Source organism: Lampetra fluviatilis, chromosome 4, assembly GCF_964198595.1.
Source record: "Lampetra fluviatilis chromosome 4, kcLamFluv1.1, whole genome shotgun sequence".
NCBI classification, from domain to species: Eukaryota; Metazoa; Chordata; class Hyperoartia; order Petromyzontiformes; family Petromyzontidae; genus Lampetra; species Lampetra fluviatilis.
The window spans coordinates 28,418,381-28,439,279 of NC_136278.1; the positions used below are offsets into that span (position 1 = coordinate 28,418,381).

The 20,899-nt window shown below is 49.0% G+C and overlaps 1 protein-coding gene across 1 annotated transcript in view; it reads left to right on the top strand.

Moving 5' to 3' along the window:
* LOC144931719 (serine/threonine-protein kinase 3-like) overlaps positions 1–20,899 on the top strand; it is a 136,644-nt gene that overhangs the window by 51,677 nt on the left and 64,068 nt on the right. The window contains exons 5-6 of the mRNA XM_078855933.1: positions 5,850–6,014; positions 9,144–9,311. Of these exons, the coding sequence (XP_078712059.1) occupies positions 5,850–6,014; positions 9,144–9,311 (333 nt within the window). The remainder of the gene's footprint in view (positions 1–5,849; positions 6,015–9,143; positions 9,312–20,899) is intronic.

Below are 20,899 nucleotides of genomic sequence, written 5' to 3' on the forward strand. Positions count from 1 at the left end.
CTTAATATTTGCCCTTGAAGACATCCACTCTCATAGCGTCTTGAAGTGCCCATGCAGCCGTACAGCCCAACGTCTTCAGTACAGCAAACCACTTGCGAACCTCTAAGTCTCAGAGCAAATCCGACAATTGCCCCGAAATGACAAACACCTCGGAGAAAAAAACCCCAACGCAAGACCGTCACAGGAAACAACATCGTCGTCATCTGTCAAACTTAGAAGCGATTTTCTTTAACCTATGAAAAAAGATGTAACTTTTTTGTTACCAGCTGAGTCCCACTGAGCTACGTTGCTCTGTTTCAGAAGCGACCTGGCCACAAATGATAGCTCAACAAAGTGGCGTATTACTAATAGGGGTTTTCCCCTTTTTTCTGGCAACAAAACTGACACCTTTTGCAAGGAATCATGCTTACATTAACCACAATACTTGCAGTCAAATGCAAACAAACAACAATACTCTGATAATTTATTCATTGTCTTTGAAACTGATTGGTCCACACCAGAGACAGCTTTCTTTAGAACCTAGTCTCATATGGTGTTCGACCAGATGACGCCAAAAGGCACACCAAAAAGACCTTCATAGTATATTTTGGTACTGGCAAAGGAGGTCCCATGAAAGTGGCTTATCACGTGGAAATGTATCGCAGCCAAATGCTCTAAACGCACGTCGGTTCTAAATGCGGAGGGGCAAAACCGGAGGACCCGGAGAAAAATCCATGGGGATGGAGAGAGAGAGAGAGACACGCAAACTCCAAATACACAGCGGGCGTCAGGGTCGGGCTCGAACCCGACGACCTCCACTGCATGCCACGCGTGGTGCTGAACACCTCCCAGGCTGAGGACCCTTCGAGAACAAAGGTGGGGGAGGGGGGTCCAGGCTGGGACGTCGTCGTCTCGAGGCCAGAGAGAGGCTGCGAGTGGCTACGTGAGGTTTCTTCTCCCCATTGATTTAACGGCTCTCGCTCAGCAGGGCATTGCCCACACGCAGCAGCAGCTTAGCAGCAGCAGCAGCTTAGCAGCAGCAGCAGCAGCAGTAGGGCCTTCTTACTAACAAGCACACCGGCTGCGATAGCCGGTGTCGGGTAAGCAAGGAGGTGGGGGGGGGGAGAGCGGGTGAGTGGTGTGGGGAGGGGAGGAGGGGGTCATGGAGAGGCCATATTTTAAAGAAGCAATGTTTTCGCATCGTGGAGACCGTGTAAGATTTATTAGGTTTATGAAAATATATATGTACAGCCCCCTCCCCACTGGTAATAATCGTAAGAAAACATTAAAACAACTCATTTACAAAAGCCCCCGAAATCACGAACACTTCTGACCGTCGTCAACATTCAGAGCGTTAACAGCGGCGATGCCAAACGTCATTGACCGCCTCTTCGGCCCACGCCAGTTTTTTTTCCTCTTCCTCCGCGATGTTCAAATTCAGATATTCCCCCCCAAAAAATAAATAAACATCGACATCATTTCCTGCGCAATTTATCCACCCCCCCTACCCCCCGAGCCGCATTTGCCATCGGAGTGTTGAGCACCAACAGAAGCATCGTAAGCACCACGCCGCTGATTGTCGGACGGCTTGACGGCCGTCTATCTGTGACCCGAGACTGAACCTTTGGACAGAATTGACGTACACGCGAATAGGTGAGGGCGCCGCTGGATGAGGACCACCCACGGCCATGCGGGTTCGTGCGGGTTGCGTTAACCATACTCTTTGGTTCTTTCGGTAAAGTCACGCAGGTGAAAATAATAAGAAAATAAAATAAAAAATAAAAAGTGAAAAGCAGTTAAATTAATTCACGACGTTTCGGGCGCAACACGAGCATCCTTCATCAGGTGGGGACCACCACAGCGAAAACACTTGCTGAGGAATGTCAAAGAGATGGCTTTGACATTGGTTTATATAACTGAGGAGGGTGGAGGGGGGGGGGAAACGAGAATGCGTTAACCATACTTCGCCGCTGTGGCCAGCGCGAGGTGCGGTGGCGCAGGCGGGGAGCGCGGGTGTGGGTGCATCGAAGTACAGTACAACGATGAGTTTTGCTGCGCTATTGCTGCCCAAAGTGTAGACACGCAGCAGCCTATAGCACCTGATATGCATGGGCAGTCGCCCATCCAAGCGCTGAGGTGGGTCAACCACAGTTTCCCGTCCGTGATCTTGCGAATCTGGCTCGTATGAGAACGGTGTGTTAAGATGTGACGCTAAGGTTACAAGTAAAACACCGCGTTTCCTTCATGCCGTTACAAGCATGCGCATGCATATTGACTGATACCTCCGAAGGAGAAAATTGTACGAATTATATATATATACACAGTTCATAATAAATGTTTTTGGGTTAGATCGCGTTATTTTTAAATGTGTCGTAACCCTCCACCACCCGACACGGCCAATCAGTAAAAAAAAGTGTCACGTTGACAAAAGACAAAGAGTTCACTACTTTAGCCCACCGGTGTGTTGAAGAGTGAATCCACAACATTTACAATTTTTGAGTACGACGTTTCGCTGGTAATTACATGCAGTACCATCGGGCAATTTGCCAATGATCCTGGATGTAACTATCAGCGAAACGCTGGTAATTCAAAAATGGAAAATGTTGTGGATTCACTCTTCAACACACCGGTGGGCTAAAGCAGTGAACTATTTGTCTTTTGTCAACGTGACACATTTTTTTTACTGATTGGCCGTGTCGGGTGGTGGAGGGTTACGACACATTTATAAATAACGCGATCTAAACCCAAAAACCTTTATTATGAATAAAATTGGTCGCCAAAGCCTACGTGTTAATATACTCACAGTGTATGCATGCACGTACCTCCGAAGCTGAGTATGCACGTGGGCGTGGACACGCACGCACATGTACGAGTCGTAAACATGAGTCATGGTCGGACATAATTCAAGCCAATTATCAGAACTTGAGGGGCTTGTTTTGTTCAATTCGTTTTCGTAAGAATTTTTATAAGGCCTCGACGGAATAATTTTGCGAGTTCATGCTCGCATTTTGGTGCGCGACGTTCAGCTGGGATTCATATATTTTTTTGGCCGCATAACGCCGGTTGAAAAGAGAGATTTTTTTTCGTAAAAATGGTCAGAAAAGAGAAGGGGAGGAGGAGGAGGAGGGGGGAAATCGTGGGGAGTGCATTTCCCCAGCGCTTCCTGCCGTTGTGAGGTTTATGACCTCGGTTAAATGGATCCGTTTGAATTTTTTTCATAAGAGAAACCGGTCAGGACCAAGGCGCTCCCCACGCTGCTTCCCGTTTGTTTAATTGTGGGGAGATGGTGGTGTGTGGGGGGGGGGTTATGTATTTTTCTTCCCCAGCCAGATGTACACGTCCTTCGTGATAGATGGTGGCCCGAGTGAACGTAATTGCCATGGAGCACATTGCGCAGAGCTCATTCTCCGCTGCCAACATCGCTGGCTTCCACGCGTCGGTGAATTTCCCACACCTCTGATTTTGCACGGTTGGCCGCGTATGGTGCAAGAGAAGTTCAACGCACGTGCCCACGTACAATTCAACGGCAAAATTCCGACGCGAACAAAAAAAATAACACTTTTTTTTTTTTTGCGCGATGCGTTGAAATTCGTCTTCGTGTCTCTCAAGTCCGTGCTGATCGTGCCATCGGCATCCTGTGACGGAGATGCAGAAACGCTTTGTTCAGAACTCTCGCTACTCGTGGTGCAGCACCCTGTGTCAGAGAAAGACGCTGGGAGATGGTACGGCAGATCCCGATCTCTGAAACAACTTCAACCATAGCTCTTCATCAACATAGATTGTCCGTCTCGTGTCAGTTAAAGCTAAGTTCGTTACTTCTCCGGGTGGCAAAGTAAGCGCCGAAGAGGAACGCAACTAGTCGGTAAACACATTTTGTAAAGGGAAGCTTTTTTGTCGGGACTTAAGTATGTCAACATTACCCAAGAGATTCATCTCCAGCGGTAAGGAGTTTCACAACCACGGTGGCCAGCGCAGTCAACCCGATCACCGCAGCTTCGTGCATTTATCGGTGACCAGTTGCGACCATCAACTTGATACGCTCGATTCAACTAAACTATAAACTATTTTTTTTATTTGACCTGGTAAGACCCACTGAGCTATGATGTTTTCAGAAGCCACATTGGTCACAAATGATCGCGCAACGAAGTGGCTCATCACGTGGCAATGTATGGCAGCCAAATGCTCTCAACGCACGTTTCTAAATAAGGAGGGAGAAACCGGAGGACACTGAGAAAATTCTATGCGACCACGGGGAGTAAGACATGCAAACTCCAAATATACAGCAGGCGTCAGGGTCGGGATTCAACCCACGACCTCCTGTACACCAGGCGAGGCAGTTAACATCTCCTAGCCACCACGGCACCCGGGTTCATCACGGGTGGCTGAAAGCCGGAATCCATCTCAGATTTTCATTGGTGCCGGTGCAGTGGTGCCACCCTCTGAGCCAGTCGGCCACCTCCATGGCAACGAGGAAGGTGTGTTCTTTGCCAGGTGGTGTAATGTCATCGTCCTCGCCTGGTATGCAGGAGGTTCGAGGGTTCGATCTCGACCCTGATGCCTGTATATTTGGAGTTTGCGTGTTCTTCCTGGAGTCGCGTGGATTTTTTTCTCCGGGTCCTCCAGTATTCCCCTCCACATTTGGAAACATTAAATTAGATTATTTGGCTGCTATCCAATTTCACGTGATAAGCCACTTTGTCGAGGTATCATTTGTGCTTCTGGAAAACAAGTTAATAGGTCAGTGGGCTTTACCTGGCAAGATAAAAACAATTGGTTAATTTACATGTGTTTACTTTTCCTATACTTGGAACTCCTATCGTGTTTTTGTACTGTTTGTAGTTGTCAAGTTCTGACCCTCCCCTACTGCACATCTTTGAAAAGAGCTTTATTGCTCATCGGATTCCTCCGTTATGAATAAATATTTAAATTCTGAGGTGCGGCGGCTTCGTTTGTGGTTGTCACAGCTCCGCACTGCGCTGTCAACGACAAAAATAAACCCCACTGACTTAATTGTGGATCGTAAAGGAAGTCTCAGCCCAAAAAGACAAACAGCCCCTTTATCTCTTAGATAGCCACCTCGGCTCCGTGTCCCGGGCTGACCAATTTGTGATTGAAGATTGCTCAATGGTCTAACCCCTGAGCCGTGCCGCTTGGCTCGCACCGCTGAGACCCTGGGTTTGAATCCAGGCAGCCGCCTGTATGTTGAACTTCTTTCGCACCGTACATAGCCAACCGTAACTGATCAGTGGTGCGGGGGAAGGACAACAAACGAAACACAAAAAGCAGTTCTGAAGAAATTATTAAATCAGGTTCTCGATTGTAGACTATTGGTTGTCATCGATGATTGTGCCAATACACGTTTACAAAAAAGAAGGTTCCAAACTTATTTTTTTACTAAATATCAGTTCTGAGAATTTGAAAGATCAGTTTTGCTCCACACCTCATGACTGTTACCCTCACTGGCAGAGCGGTTGGCAAGGTTCTGCTCGCTACTGTGTGGACCAGAAGTCACTTGAAGGGATCTCAGAGGTAACTCTGTGATATCCATTTACGCAGACGTTTCTCTAACATGAAGGGTTCCAGTTGTTTTTCTAGGTATCCAACAAAATTTGAAAAAAAAAATAACTTAATGGCACGACTGTACGTGTGCATGTGTTTCTGACGATTATCGTCAGTGACGATTATCTGAACCCGGTCCTGGGCCTCTCTGAGGTCGACTCAACCTCAAATGAGTATCCGATGCAGCGCTCAAACATTGTCACTCGGAGACAGATGTGGCATGGCATGGGAGCTGTTCGCTAACAGCCCTTGCCCCAACAGTCTGTTAAGGCTATACAGGTGACCTTTGTCTTTGTGTGTGTGCGTCACAGCTGCGCGAGGACGAGATCGCCACGGTGCTCAAGTCGACGCTGAAGGGCCTCGAGTACTTGCACTTGAAGCGCAAGATCCACCGCGACATCAAGGCCGGCAACATCCTGCTCAACACCGACGGCCACAGCAAACTCGCCGACTTTGGGGTCGCGGGCCAGCTCACGGTGAGTTTTGGGCGGCAGGGGAGGTGGCGTCCACCCGTCCACCCGTCCACACGTCCAACCTTCCACCCTTCCACCCATCCACACGTCCACCCATCCATCCATCTACCCATCCACCCGTTCACCCGTTCACTCGTTCACCCATCCACCCGTCCACCCATCCACACGTCCACCCATCCACCCTTCCACCCATCCAGCCGTCCACCCATCCACCCGTCCACCCATCGATCCACCCATCCACCCTTGCACCAATCCACCCGTCCACCCATCGATCCACCCATCCACACGTCCACCCATCAAACCCGTCCACTCGTCCACACGACCACTCGTCCACCCTTCCACCCATCCACACGTCCACCCATCCACCCACCCACACGTCCACCCGTCCACCCGTCCACACGTCCACCCATCCACTCGTTCACCCATGCGCCCATCCACCCGTCCAGCCAGTCCACCCGTCCACCCGTCCACCCATCCATCCACCCATCCACCCGTCCACCCATCCACCCATCCACCCATCCACACGACCACCCGTCCACCCTTCCACCCATCCACACGTCCACCAATCCACCCATCCACACGTCCACCCGTCCACACGTCCACCCATCCACTCGTTCACCCATGCGCCCATCCACCCATCCAGCCAGTCCACCCGTCCACCCATCCAAGCCGTCGTCCACCCGGCAGTCCTCACTTTTAACGAGCATGTTGCCCCCCCCCCGCCCCCCCCCCCCCCCCGTCAGCCACCCTTTTAAACGGAGCTCCATAACCATTAGCTCGGGTTCTGCGCCCTAAATTGGGTGCAGGCCAGCTCCCATGCTCGCTGGTAACACTATATCCACGCTCGTGGCCAGGCCCAGCGGTGCAGGGGCTTGTTTTTTTACGTGCGTGCGTGTGGTGTGCTGACCGCTTACAGCATTCCTTTACGAGCAGGGAATTGTAAGTTGGACTCGAGCGACCCAATTAACCGCCTGCGTTTGTGTAGCAGCGGCGATTGACTTAAGCGAGCGCAGGCCGAAACCGTGGTTTTCTTTGCGGGGGGGGGGGAGAGAGGTCACGCATTTGGAAAGTTGTCAGTCCATGCCCACTGGTGGCAGGTGAACGTGACCTGTGCCAGTCGTGGATATTCCCCGTTCCGCTGACAGGGCTCCAGTTTAATCGCAGGGCAAGCACAGCTTACCATTCATGCCACGCTGAATTTGCCCCGTCGGATCTCAGCAGCTACCCAAGTTGGGCGCCTAGTGAGCACTTGGACAGATCTTCATGGCGAGGCAGGGTTTGGTCCGCGATGTGCCCAGCAGATGTAAGTGCAGCAATGGATTGTTGAATCTATCTGTGAGGTGCCGAGCGCTTCCCCCTAGCATGTGCGGTAACTCCAGTTGTCCTCCCACGTGCCAAACTCTCATTCGTGGACTTGACCAAACATCCCAATGTTTGAACCCCTTTTGGAGAGAAGTGCTTTGAAGCTCGGTGACTCTCCCCTCGGCAAAACGGTGGAGATTCGTCAGCTGGTGCTCGCTCTTATCACGGTGGCATCTGACTTCGATGATAATCCAGACAGTGACATAGCACATGCAACCGTTGCGTGCGACGCGCCTCGCGCTTTGCGGTAGCATCTCCCTGTGGGAAGACGACTAAAAAAAGCAACGTATAAGCAGCAGCGGGGTGGGCGCCGGGAGGATGTTTTTTTTTTGTAAGTTCTTTGTTTAATTCCAGCATCTGCCAAACGCACACTGCATGCACGGAACACAATCGCCAGTTGGTCGCCACGGTTTATTGTCGCGTCACAATTCGCGGTCGTGCGAGAAGGAGAGAGCGGCGGTTCGGCTGGGCCTCGGAGCGAGTGACGAACCCTGCTGCCCCCCCCCCGCTCGACTTGGTCAGCGGTGACGTAACGTGGTTGATATAAAACACGGGAACATACTTGCGAACGTCTTGAAGCGCACGGGCAATCGTACGTTCCAGAAGTCTCGGAGCAGCTCCGACAATGGCCCCGCCGTGACAAACTCCTCCCAACACCGACTCAAGACGGTCACAGGAAAATACATAATCGTCAAACCTCGAATGTATTTACTTTAACCTATGTAAAGATAACTACCGTTTTTATGTTACCAGCAAAGGCCCGCTGAGCAATATAGCTCTTTTTCAGAAGCGATCTGACCATCACAAATGATAGCGCAAAGAAGTGGCTTATCACGCGGAAATGTATAGCAGTAGCCAATACTCTAAGCGCACGTTGATTCTAAATGTGGAGGAAAAAAACAGGATCCAGAGGAAAAATGCACTTGTCCACGGGGAGATAGACATGCAACTCCAAATTTACAGTAGGCGTCAGGGTCGGGATTGAACCCACGACCATCCTGCATACCAGGCGAGGTAGTTAACATCTCGCCACGGCGGCCTAGGGCTCCGATTTTCCTGGTGCTCTTAGCCCCGGCCCCTGGAAACCCCTCCGGCCAATTCAAAAGCAAAATCAGAATCTTTATTTATCCTGGAGGAATCCGATGAGCTATGAAACTCTTTTGCACAGATCTCCAGTAGGGGCGGGTCATAAAGTTACAACAGCAAATAATACAAATCCGATGTGAGTGCAAAATCTGTGAAAGGTGTGTAAGTCAACGAACGTGAATAAGTAATAAATAAAGTATACAAATTTTCGAGTTAAAGCTTTCGTGACTGCAGGGATTCATCTTCTTGGTTCTTTCGGTAAAGTCACGTAGAAGGGAAGTAATAATATATAATATTTCATTCTTCACCTGAGGACGGCTGCTTGCGTTGTGGCCGAAACGTCGTGAGAATTATTTTATTATGTTTTATTTCTATTATTTTATTACTTCCCTTGTACGTGACTTTACCGAAAGAACCAAGAAGATAAAGTATACAAGTCCAAATTGCAAAGTCTATTAATTCCTGCCAAATTTTCAACACCAAATGCAAGCTTGGGGCAAGGCGGCAAAACAACAACAACAACAGTCCCAGGCCACAGAAAGACAACAACAACAACAGCCACAGTCCCTCAATAAAATTGCACCTCAATATTAGCCCCCACCCCCCACCACACCGCACCCCCGGTGCAGCTGCACCGCCTGCACTCAGCCGCGTGCTCACGGCGGCCGTTGTCCCCCCGTCCAGGACACGATGGCTCGCAGGAACACGGTGATCGGCACGCCGTTCTGGATGGCGCCCGAAGTGATCCAGGAGATGGGCTACAACTGCCTGGCGGACGTGTGGTCGCTGGGCATCACCGCCATCGAGATGGCCGAGGGGAAACCGCCCTACGCCGACATTCACCCCATGCGGGTACTCTGCATGCACACGCGCGCACACGTACAGGGCCCGAGTGAGTTCGACGGAACCGCTCGACGCTCGTGCGTGCTTTCAGGAGCACCGCTTTGTGTCTTCAGTTCTCTCCGCCGACGTGATTTGATGCCGCAAACGGCCGAGAAATGTCGAGGTGAGCCCCAACTTTTCTTGCGTCACGGAGCCGAGGTCGAATTCTCGTTGATTTGTTCTTCTTACCACGATGCTCTCGATCATTGCAATTCTCTTCCGCTAAAAAAAAAATATTTCCCAGTCAGTTTTTTAAAATTTCATATTGACCGTTCATTATGAATGGCAGTGCACTTGGTCGGGAATCTAACCGAGGACGTCAGGTTAATAGTGCAGCGCACGCACCACCGCTTCGTGCACGTGGGTAGTGTTTGAAACAAAACCAAAAAATCTGTATGCCGCAAACGGCCGAGAAATGTTGAGGTGAGCCCCAACTTTTCTTGCGCCAAGGAACCGAGGTCGAATTCCCATTGACTTGTTCTTCTTACCACGATGATCTCGATCATTGCAATTCTCTTCCGCAAAAAAAAATATTTTTCCCAGTCAGTTTTTTAAATTTCATATTGACCGTTCATTGTGAATGGCGGTGCAGTCATTGTGAATTCAAACACTTGGTCGGGAATCTAACCGAGGACGCCAGGTTAATAGTGCAGCGCACGCACCACCGCTTCGTGCACGTGGGTAGTGTTTGAAACAAACAAAAAAAATCTGTATTAATCTGTGTTCAATAAGTGTGCCCCGCTCTCTTACTAAGTAGCGTTGCCCCCCGTGAGTTGCAGTGTTGATCGAGTGATTAGGCTCTGTCCGTATTTATTTGCACAGAGTGTTTTCCCGAGAGCCCGGTCCTGTTTGCGTGCCTGCGCGACATTTAACGAGCCTTAATCGGTTGCTCATCAATACCTCTTGTCTCAACAGCCTACTCAGGCCCAACAGAGGCACCTTTGTCTTTGGTGCCATGCAGAGCAGAATCAAAGGCCCTGTCTGTTTACTCCAAAATTGTTATTTTTATCACGCAGTAGCTTCTTGTCGTGTCCACCTAACTCGATTGGTGGTCATTTAAAACACACAGTTTAATGTTGGGGGTGGTGCAGTAGAGTCATTCATTCATTGCGTGTATGTACCCGGTGAGCGGAGTTCGTTTCCCGGCCACAGCTAACATCGGTGGCGAGCTTCATCTGAACAGTTCATGCCTCCTCACTCTTCACCCACCCGCACTCACCCGCGTGGTGAAGTATGGTCAAACAGGCCTCAAGACCTCAAAAAATGTACAAAGTTGGAACAAATTGTTTTTTGGGGGGGGGGGGGTAATAAAACCACTCTCAAAGCTGAAACATTACACAGCGAATCGTCGGTAACATTCAAAAAGCAGCACCGCATCGCTGGCACAGCAGCGGAGGTTCCTGAAAGAATCGGCACGACAGGACACACGGTGGGATCAGGCGGTGACGATGAGAGATGTGACCCCCCCCACCCCCCCCCCCTCCCCACCGCTGCCAGTGTAGTTAACCGAGGCCGTGAGTCCCAGGCCGTGGAACTCATCGCATCGACCCGCCCGCTGAGATGTGTTTGGTGGAGGCGCCTCCTCTCCTCCGGCTCGTGGTCTCGGGAAGCCGTTTGAGCAGAACCGACACACTTGGACGTCCCCATCGCGGTGCCGGCTTTTTAACGCCGTGCGAAATAGGAACGCTCACGCGTTGTGCGAGGTTGCGTCTGCCGCGCTGTGAAGGTGTTGGCAACGCTGCCTGGCAGGTAGAAGTTGTGGCCTTGGGTACTCGAGGGAAACTACTACGAGCAGCTGTATTGCGTGTCCGTGAATTGGTTTGCAATTTTCGGTGTTTTCACGGGGTTTTGTTTAGATTTCTTTAATATTGCTTTTGAGTTTGTAACGTGTTTTTGTTTTGTTCCAATATATAAAGCTGTCAATGGGATGAATTTGGTCTTCGTGCGAAGAACGTTGTGGTTTGTTAAGGACGTGGATAAACCGGGGGACACAACGCCTCCCGAATTACCCCAGGATTTCGAGGACACGCGGAATTTGAAATGTGGTTCAGATCTGCGCAAATACACGCGGACGTAAACGGCTCGCGAATTTTTTATGCGTTTTTTTTAAAACAGGTGGAGATTGTTTTCACTTATAATTTGCAAAGAAAAATCCTCCTACGACCATCTGCAGTCTGGGACGGGAGCGGGGGGGTGGGGGGTGTGGAAAGGAGCAAAATGAGCCTCGGGGCAGACAAATGCAGTCGCGCCGTTTATCCCAAATTAGATTTAGCGTTGCTGCTGTAAAGTGTTGAAAAGCTGTGTGGCCTCGCTGTTGTCTCATCATCGCCCGCCGTGACCCGTGCTGCAGGCTGCCACTCATTTGCGGGGGGCCACACACGCGGACACACACTCGCACACACGCGGACACACACTCGCACACACGCGCACACGCGCACACACGCGCACACACACGCGCACACGCGCGCACACACTCGCACACACGCGCACACGCGCGCACGCACGCGCGCGCACACACGCGCACACACACGCACGCGCGCGCACACACGCGCACACACGCGCACACACACGCACGCACGCACGCGCGCGCACACACGCGGACACACGCGGACACACGCGCACACGCGCGCACACACACGCGGACACACGCGCGCACACACGAGGTTACCACACTCAGGGCTTTCCACGCCATCGACCCCGCACTAATGGGCAGCAGATGCACTTCTCATTTCGGCTTTGACGGGAGACAGTTTGTTTCTTTTCCGAAACTTTTTTTTTCTCTCAAGATAACACGCCAATGTGTTTTTTTGCGATACGGGAGCGGAGGTTAGGTCGCACTACTGTCGCGAGAAGTTCCCCAGCCCGTGGAGCGAAACGTCGGACATCGTGCAGCACAACGCTCGGTGAAAAACTGCGAACGCCTATGGAGGAGGCGGTGATTAACAGACATTGTGCGAAACGTCCCCTATTAAACATTCGTTTTCCTTTTCAAGGCCACGGTGTTATTGATAAAACGTGTTCATTTTTGGCGGTTTCTGCAAGACGGCAGATGTTTTACTCAAGTCAGAGTTGTCCCTTTGTTTTGAATGGAGGGACGATTTATGTATCATTCCATGATTGAGCCAAATGAATGTCCACGTAAACCTTTAGTAAAAAAGGAATGCATTGATCGTGGCTGCAGCTGCTGCTACTGCTGCAGATGACAAATGTTGAACACAGAGGCCTGATGGGTGTTATGCAGCGTTGCCAGATCTCCTTTGTAGGAGTTATGTCTATCCATACGGTTGTGTATTTGAAGTTCTTACTGAGTAAAGTAGCCGTTAATGACTGCCTCGCTATAAAATAAATATCCCCCCCCCGTGTCTGTGCAGCGTCTTGAGGTCGCGGTTGTGTTTTGACACTACTCTACGAATAAATTATGTTACATTTCTCTTATTTTTTGTTAGAGAAATTTTTTTTCTTCAAACGCTCGTTCATAGTGTAACACGTAGGCTTCCGCGACAAATATTATTCATAATCAAGGTTTTTTTTAGGGGTTAGATCGCGTAAATATTCTGGCAAATCGCCTGGTTAAGCCGGCTGTCGTAATCACCCGCGGAACGCCGTCATTGAATTGTAAATATCGTGGCCTTACTCTGCAGCACGCAACCGGTGTGCTGAAGTGATAACTAATTGACACATTTTGTTCAAGTGACAAACTCATTGGCTGTGTCGGGGGTGGCGATGGGTTAACGACGCTTGTTTATCATTACACGCAAGCGTATGCGGCTCCAGAAGGAGGAGCGCGCGTGGTGGTTTCAGACGTAATCTTTTTACTTATTTATTTTTGACCGTCAAGAAAATTGAGTTAGTTTGGGGCAGAAACACGTCGCTGGAAACGATGACCGATCGACCGACCGACCTGTGGTCCAAACTCACGGTGGCAGCAGAGAGGAACCCCCCCCCCCCAACTCCGAGAGGAACGTCAGCCGCGGAGACGGAACACTGAAATCCTCTCGCTAGGTGGCGGCGGCGGCGGCGGCTTCGGGGGAGGCCTTCATCCAGCAGTGGAGCGATCGTGGCCGATGACGATGTCCTGTGCATCGTGGCTCTGCGTCTCGTCAAAAAAAATATTTCTTAGACGAATTTAATTTGGGCCCTCCCACTCTACCACCGTGACATGGTGACTGCCCTTTGTCTGCAGGCACAGGGCGAGTTTCGTAAATATTGAAACAAACAAAGTCGATTTTTTTTCTTCCCTCTAGCGGCTCATTTGTCTCGCTTGCTCTTTTTGCTTCTCTGACACGGATTTAAAAAGTTCCTTTTTTTCTATGCGCGTTTGTGTGTGCGTGCGTGTGTAGCAAAAGGGAAATGAGTGAAGAGAACTGGGAAAATAAGCACGGCCTTAAACGGAGCAAGTTTCCTTGGGCTGATACCTTTTAGAGCGAGTTTTGTGACTTCACGGGCAATTTCACCCAAGAGCTGATTAGCGAAGGGCTCTAAGCTCTGGAGCAGGGCAGCTTGAAATCGTAATGAAGATTTTTTTTTTGTTTTCACGTTCAATTCAGGCAAACATCTGTTTATTATTATTTTTAAATCATTCCCTTTTCGGTATCAGTGTTGGAGGAAATTAATGAAGTCTCATCGTTGCAAGGTTTATATTCTGTGGGAAAATGAAAAACAAAACATGTTGCAGTAAATAACATGGGCAATTGTTTACAACATGTTGCTTCACCTATTTTTATTTTCGAGAGGGCCACACTCAAAATTCAAAGTTGCATCTGCCAGTTAGGCCACTTGACGTCAATTTGGCGTCACGTGGCATGATAACGTCACGTGACCAATGATTTCCACCTTTTCGTTGTCCAAGTCCGATCGCGCCGATGAGATCGGGCACACTCAAAGAGTGCTTCGATCGCAGGTAACTTAGTGCACGTGTGCAGTGCGTAAGTCGAGCGTGGTATGCCGAAACAGAGACACTCAAATGTAATCCACGTGTAACTGGTTCCAGTTATCAAGCTCATGCACTGAACCCGTTTGCAATTGAAGCACGCGATTAATAATGCAATATACAACGTCGGTTGTGTGGATTCTCTGAAACATTAAACTCCTCCACGTTTACTCTGGTTCAATGCAAGGCGTTTATTGTGCTGTTCAAATACATTTCCCAGGACAGGATGCTGTGCGCGTCTCTGCTATTTTTGGAAATGCAAACAACCAGCAGGGCAGGAGGCTTCATTAGCAAGTGTCCATATTGGCTTTTGCAAAATGTTGTTTCCATCTGGTTTAAAAAAATATATAAATCCGTGTGTTTCATTAACACTTTAAAGCCGAGGTTAAATGAATACATTAGCTCTGTCCATCCATCTCCATGACTGGAGGAAATTATAACTCTTGGAGAGAAAAAAAAAACCGGTATAATGTGAATAAAACTGCAAAGTCGCGTTACGTTGCAATTAAGGATTTACCCGATCGAAATTCAGGAAACAAATCTGAACGAATGTTTGCCCAAAACTCAAAAGTGAAACAAACCCGGAGCAAGAGGGCCGTTTGTAAATACTGGTATGCAAAATGTGTCTAGCCCTTATAGCTGCACACCGGCTTCTGGAGAGATATGTGAACACTTTGCGAGGACAACGGCGTATTGGAAAGAGTCGGATAATCCGTGCGTGTGTGATTTTTTTCATGACTTGTTTTTTACGACGCTGGAGGATGACAAACCCAATCGCCGCTGTGGGACGCGCATTTGCACACTTGTGCTGCAGCAAGCCAGCCAGGAAGCCAGTCAGCCAGCAAAACTTTTTCCCTAGAATAGTATGGCTCTGAATCTGTAGTTATTTTATACTTGGTAACTTTAAAATGTTAAGACGCATTTAAAAATATTTTTGTCGGCTTTTTTCTTATTTGGTCACAAATTATAAGTCGCATTTATCGAGGTACATTTAAAAATGTGAAAACTTTTTGTTTTTTACTTTTTGTACGTTTTTTCTTATTACTGTTAACTTTTACACTTCGATAATCTGCAACTGTAAAAAGTCCAAGAATGAAGAATCATCTGCCAGTCGTTGCATGAGAAAACCTAAAGACGGTCACCGCGCTCTTTCAGATGCGCTTCTGCGGCCGTCTGGAACGCTCTTCCTTTGGGATATTAGGAAGCCACTGGAGCTATACACTTTGAAACCATCTCGATTGAAAGGTCATTTATTTAGAATTGCGTTTTGTGTTTTAGGCTGTTGTCCTTCCCCCGCACCTCCGAATAGCACGGTTGGCTACTAGCGGTGTGAAAGAAGTTCAACATACATACATACGTTCCTATCACAGAGTACATATTCGTGGTTGTGCTGTACGGCTCTCTGGTGTGTGTGTTTCGGGGTCGTACCACGTGTTGTTTGTGGCGATGTGCCGGGCGTGAACATTCGGTCACTTGAGAAGGAGACGATCATGTGATCGCGCTACAAAACAAACTTTGTCGATGAGAATATTTCTCACCCCGCGCAAAGCCCGCAGCCCGGCGCAACTTTGAACGCTACGAAGGGCAACTTTAGCTGAGACCACGTGGGAACAAAACGAACACACACACGCACACAAAACCCCCGTCACATTTCTTCAAGTCGTTTGGATTATCTGAAAATATACGGTGCGCAGGTGATCGAGTGGTGTTTATCGGGAAGGATCCGTCTTTTTGTTTTCGCTTGAAGGCTGGATGCAGCTCCTAACCAACGAACGCGTCAACGCGCACAGTGCCATGCCCTGTCGCAACTTCGACTTAACACCGGCTCATAATTCGGGCCTAGGGCGCATTTATTTGTAGAGCCGCGTGTCCCTTGGGCCCACAATGAAGATTAATGGGCAGTTTGGTAGCTATGGATTGTTGAACTAATGACCTCGGCTAATGATTGTGTTGTTTAACATACATTTCGAGCTATTATCTCGAAGCCATTTAGGATGACAGCTTTGCAAATTCAGATGCTCTGTGGTGGTTCCAATGCTCGATATTTGTATGGTTTGCGTATCGGTGGATAAGCTCGTGATGCATTTGCAGGAGAAAGAGCTCAAGTATACATTTTACTCACATTTAAATTTTTTTACTGCTGAGCAAATGCACACACAATGGATTGTGTAAGTGTCGCGTAAAAAACAACGCGCTTGTGTGTATACATATATATGGCATATCCTGTTAAAATGACGACCGCTATAAAAGGGGCATTACGGCCACGAGGTTAGTGAAGGTTATATGACCATCAACCGTGAGCCGAATTGAGATAGTTTTAAAGTTCACCGTGATTACGATGACTTCAAATGTTATTCATATCACTCTGGCGATGTGAAGGGGTCACAGACCCCCCGATGCAATAAGATCTCTGAGACGGGATGCGTAAAACACCTTTGAAGGGCAACTTCCCAGCAGCGTCAGTGGTACAAGTCAATTGAGCACCTTGGCACGTGCTGTTCAAGACAATACAATGTTTTTTTTAAATCGACTAAAGGATTAGGAACTGCATGGGAAAAAGAGACGGCAGAGATTTGCCAAGTCGAGCAAGGTAAGGACCAGTGTGTGGTAGGTCAGTGGGTGGGTGAGCGAGCGAGTGAGCGAGCGAGCGGGTGGGTGGATGGTCGGGCGAGTGGGTGAGTGAGTGAGTTGGGGGTTGAATAGTGTGTGTAGGATGAGACGAAACGTCAGTGTCTGCAAGGCCGAATTCACAAACATGGGAGGGGGAATAGATGAGTTTCTTCGGAACAGGAACTGTTGGTCGTAGCAATAGACGAGTGATAAATAATAGACACAAGCCACTGAGGCATTCTACAAGGGGAATTAATCACACATTTACAATCACTTTCTCCATTTGTAGTGGAGCATTTAAACACAAACCTACGGTGTGTTACGGTGAGCGAGTCAAGTCCTGACACCGTGCGACAAACGAGCAAACGTTACGGCCGTCAAAATCTCCTTTCTGTTAACAAATGTTAACAAATGTTAAAATACTGTGCAAACCCCCCCTCCCCCAAAACTCCCGACACGCACACACAGCGTGGCGATTAAGGCAATTTGCGCCCGTGTTGGTTTGCAAGTGGTGGGGGAGGAGGGGGGGGGGTAAGCCACGGTGGGGGGGGCCTGGGGCTGGTGGATGAGTGGATGGTGGGTGGGTGAGTGGGTGGTGTAAGTTGCGAGGTTTTGGTGGTGGGAATGGCGCAGACAAAACTGGCGGTTGCGCGCGTCGCGAATTTGTCTCGATCGTTCAACGTTCGACCACCGTGGCGACTCCCCCCTTCCCCCGCATCCCTGCGATCCGAGACGAACGAGGCACCGACGGCAAAGCGCTCTCGTGCACGCGCACGCGCGCGGTGACTTCCGCGTGGCGCGCGCGTCGCGTGAGCTCGTCGCAATTGGCGCGGCAGTCATCATCGACGACGACGATTTACGGGATTTGGGTTTGCGATCAACCGCTGGAATGATAGGCCTCAACCGAGGCGACGTCGGCCACGCGCTGTGTGTGGCCATACTTCGCCGCGCTGGTCAATGCGGGTTGGCGAAGCGGAGCGGAACGATGAAGACAACATTCGCCGAAAATGTTGGCCTTGGTCTTAGAGGCGCACTCGCATCTCTGAGCAGTGCCCCTAACCACCGCGCCACCCCCACTAAAACCCTCCCTTCCCTCCCTCCGCACACTTTTCACGACATATATATTCACTTGCGTACCGACTGGGACACGTGCATGATGGCCATTTCATCAAGGCGCAGGCTACTTGGCTGAGAATACATACGCAGATACCGATGCCGCGTCACTCACATGAATGTGTGCATTTGGCAACAATGGACATAATGTAGCACGCGCGCGCGGGTATACGGGGCATTGGTGAAAAAAAAACGATTTTTCCAGCGGCAGGCATCGGGTTTTTTCTTTAATACAATTAAACCCGATTGCGGGGAATTTAAACCTGGTTTAATGACTACGAAACTCTGATCCAAGGCTTAGGCTGCTTCCTCGTCGGTGCTGCTATCGTACTCGGGGGGGGGGGGGGGGGCGTCGGGCACGAGGTAGTCGTAGAATGCGGCGGGCAGGTTGGTTTTGATGAACACGTGGGCGCCAGTGAGTGCCTTAGCTCGGAATGGATGAAGCCCATCGGTGAGAAGTTGGCGAAGTGCGGTTCTGCAATTAGAACCAATTAAACCGGATTTCTCCCAATCTCAGATGATCGGGTTTAATATAAGAAGACAATTAAACCCGATTGTAAAAAAACCGACTGTGCCACCCTTGGTACGGGGCGTGAACGTTCACAGGCGAGGAGCGGCAGCAGCAGACCCCCCCCCCTCTCTCTCTGCCCCCTCGTTAACAGGTGAGCAGCGTTGGTGAAGAATGGCCAAACCGCGGCCCGTGACACGGCTCAGCGGCAGGGGCGTTGGCCGATTGGTTCGGGAGGATCTTCTTGGTTCTTTCGGTAAAGTCATGTAGAATTGAAATAATAAAATAATAAAAAATAAAACATAATTAAATAATACTATTATAAAATAACATAAAATAATTCTCACAATTATTTTATTATGTTTTATTTGTATTATTTTATTATTTCCATTCTACGTGACTTTACCGAAAGAACCAAGAAGATGAATCCCTGCAGTCACGAAAGCTTTAAATCGAAATTTAGGTTCGGGAGGGTTTCAATCCGAGCAGGTCGCCCTGGCTTTTTAAATCCTTTATATTAAGTTAGCTTGCGTGCTTGCTTGCTTGCGTGCTTGCTTGCTTGCTTACGACCGTGCAAATCTTTCGGTCGTTTTCTAACCCACTTCCCGTGATCCAATCGAGCTGACATTTTCCACACAGACTCGTTGTGCGAGACAATTAATGTTCGTGAAAAAAAATTCCCAAAATTTTACACTTTTTAGGCAAAAAAAATATTTTACATATATTCAAATAGAACTCATTCATGGCTTTGGCTGAACGTCACAGTGTAAGAGCCCAGAGCGTAACCCTTTCACAGGCCGTGGCGGAGTAGCGCAGTTGGTAGCACCCTCGCTTCCCATGCCAAAGGTCGCGGGATCGATCCCCGCGTCCTCCACAGGCGAATATATTTTAAAATCCTTTATATTAAGTTCGCTGCCACGCATATAAAGGATTTATAGTGAAAAACTTTGTTTTTACGGGTTATACTTATTTAAATCCTTTATATTAAGTTCGCTTGCTTGCTTGCTTGCGCACTTACGACCGTGCAAATCTTTCATTCGTTTTTTAACCCACTTCCCGTGATACAATCGAGCTGACATTTTGCACACAGACTCGTTGTGCGTGACAATTTATTTTCGTGAAATTTTTTTTCCAAAATTTTCCACTTTTTAGGAAAAATTTTTTTTCATATTTTATTTAAAATACCAATGTGACAAAAATGAAACTCTTACTCAAGAAAAACAGAAATGAATAATAAAATAAAACCGATGCCACGCATATAAAGGATTTATAGTGAAAAACGTTGTTTTTACGGGTTAATTATTATAACTGCGCGTTGAGATCGCCGCGCGCATCGCGTTGCCGTCTGCCGCGCGGCAGACGTTGAAATATCCCGTGGCGTGATTTAAAAAGAAAAAAAGTTAGGCCATTGTGTGCCACCGGCGTCATGCACCACATTTACCAATTGAGAAAATGACCTGCAAATTGGCCAATTTTGGGGTTACACACGGAGCAATCATCGCATCCCCCCCCCCACCCACACACGACTGCAAACCCACTGCAGGCTGTGGTGACACCCTGCGTCTTCGTGATGACAGCAGCGTGCTCTGAGAATGGATCGGATACCAAATGCACCAACTGACGGATACGTCCTGGGAAGACTTACACAGAGCACTAAATCGACAAATGTGTGCGAATTATCATCGTTTATATAAAAAATGTGTCACTACAGGCTGGCACGACATATCAACGTCACGTGCGCCCACGTGCTCGCAGCAGGGGTGGCATGAGAGCAACAACAACCGCCACGTGGCGGTGACGTCACCGCGGCACATGTGCCAGGCTAGGTGCACTCTAAGGTCACGGTGAGAACACGATCTCACACACAGAGAGGGGATTGTGATCTCCCCCGTAGCCTCTCCACCCCTCCAGGACAAATACAACTATGAACTATTTCTTTTTTTTTCACCAAGTAAGGCCCACTGAAACTGCGTAGCTCTCTTTCAGAAGCGACCTGGCCACAAATGATAGCTCGAGGAAGCGGCTTATCGTCACATCGAAATGTACAGTAGGCAAATACTCTGAGCGCGTGATGTTGATTCTAAATGTGGAGGGGAAAACCCGGAGAAAAGTCCACGCGACCACAAGGAGAGAGAGATGCAAACTTCAAATATACAACAGGCGTCAGGGTCGGGATCGAGCCCACGACCTCCTGAATACCAGGCGAGGTAGTTCACATCTCCGAGCCACCGTAGAGAAATAACCAAAATATCGGAAAGTTATCGGGCCCTGAAACGTAACTCGAGGTGTAACTCCAGACTATTTTCGAGTCTCGCAAGGTCAATTTGCCACTGAAACCTGTACCAGATCCCAGGCCACTTTTTCATTTCCCTTCTAACCCGAACCCCAGCGAGAGCC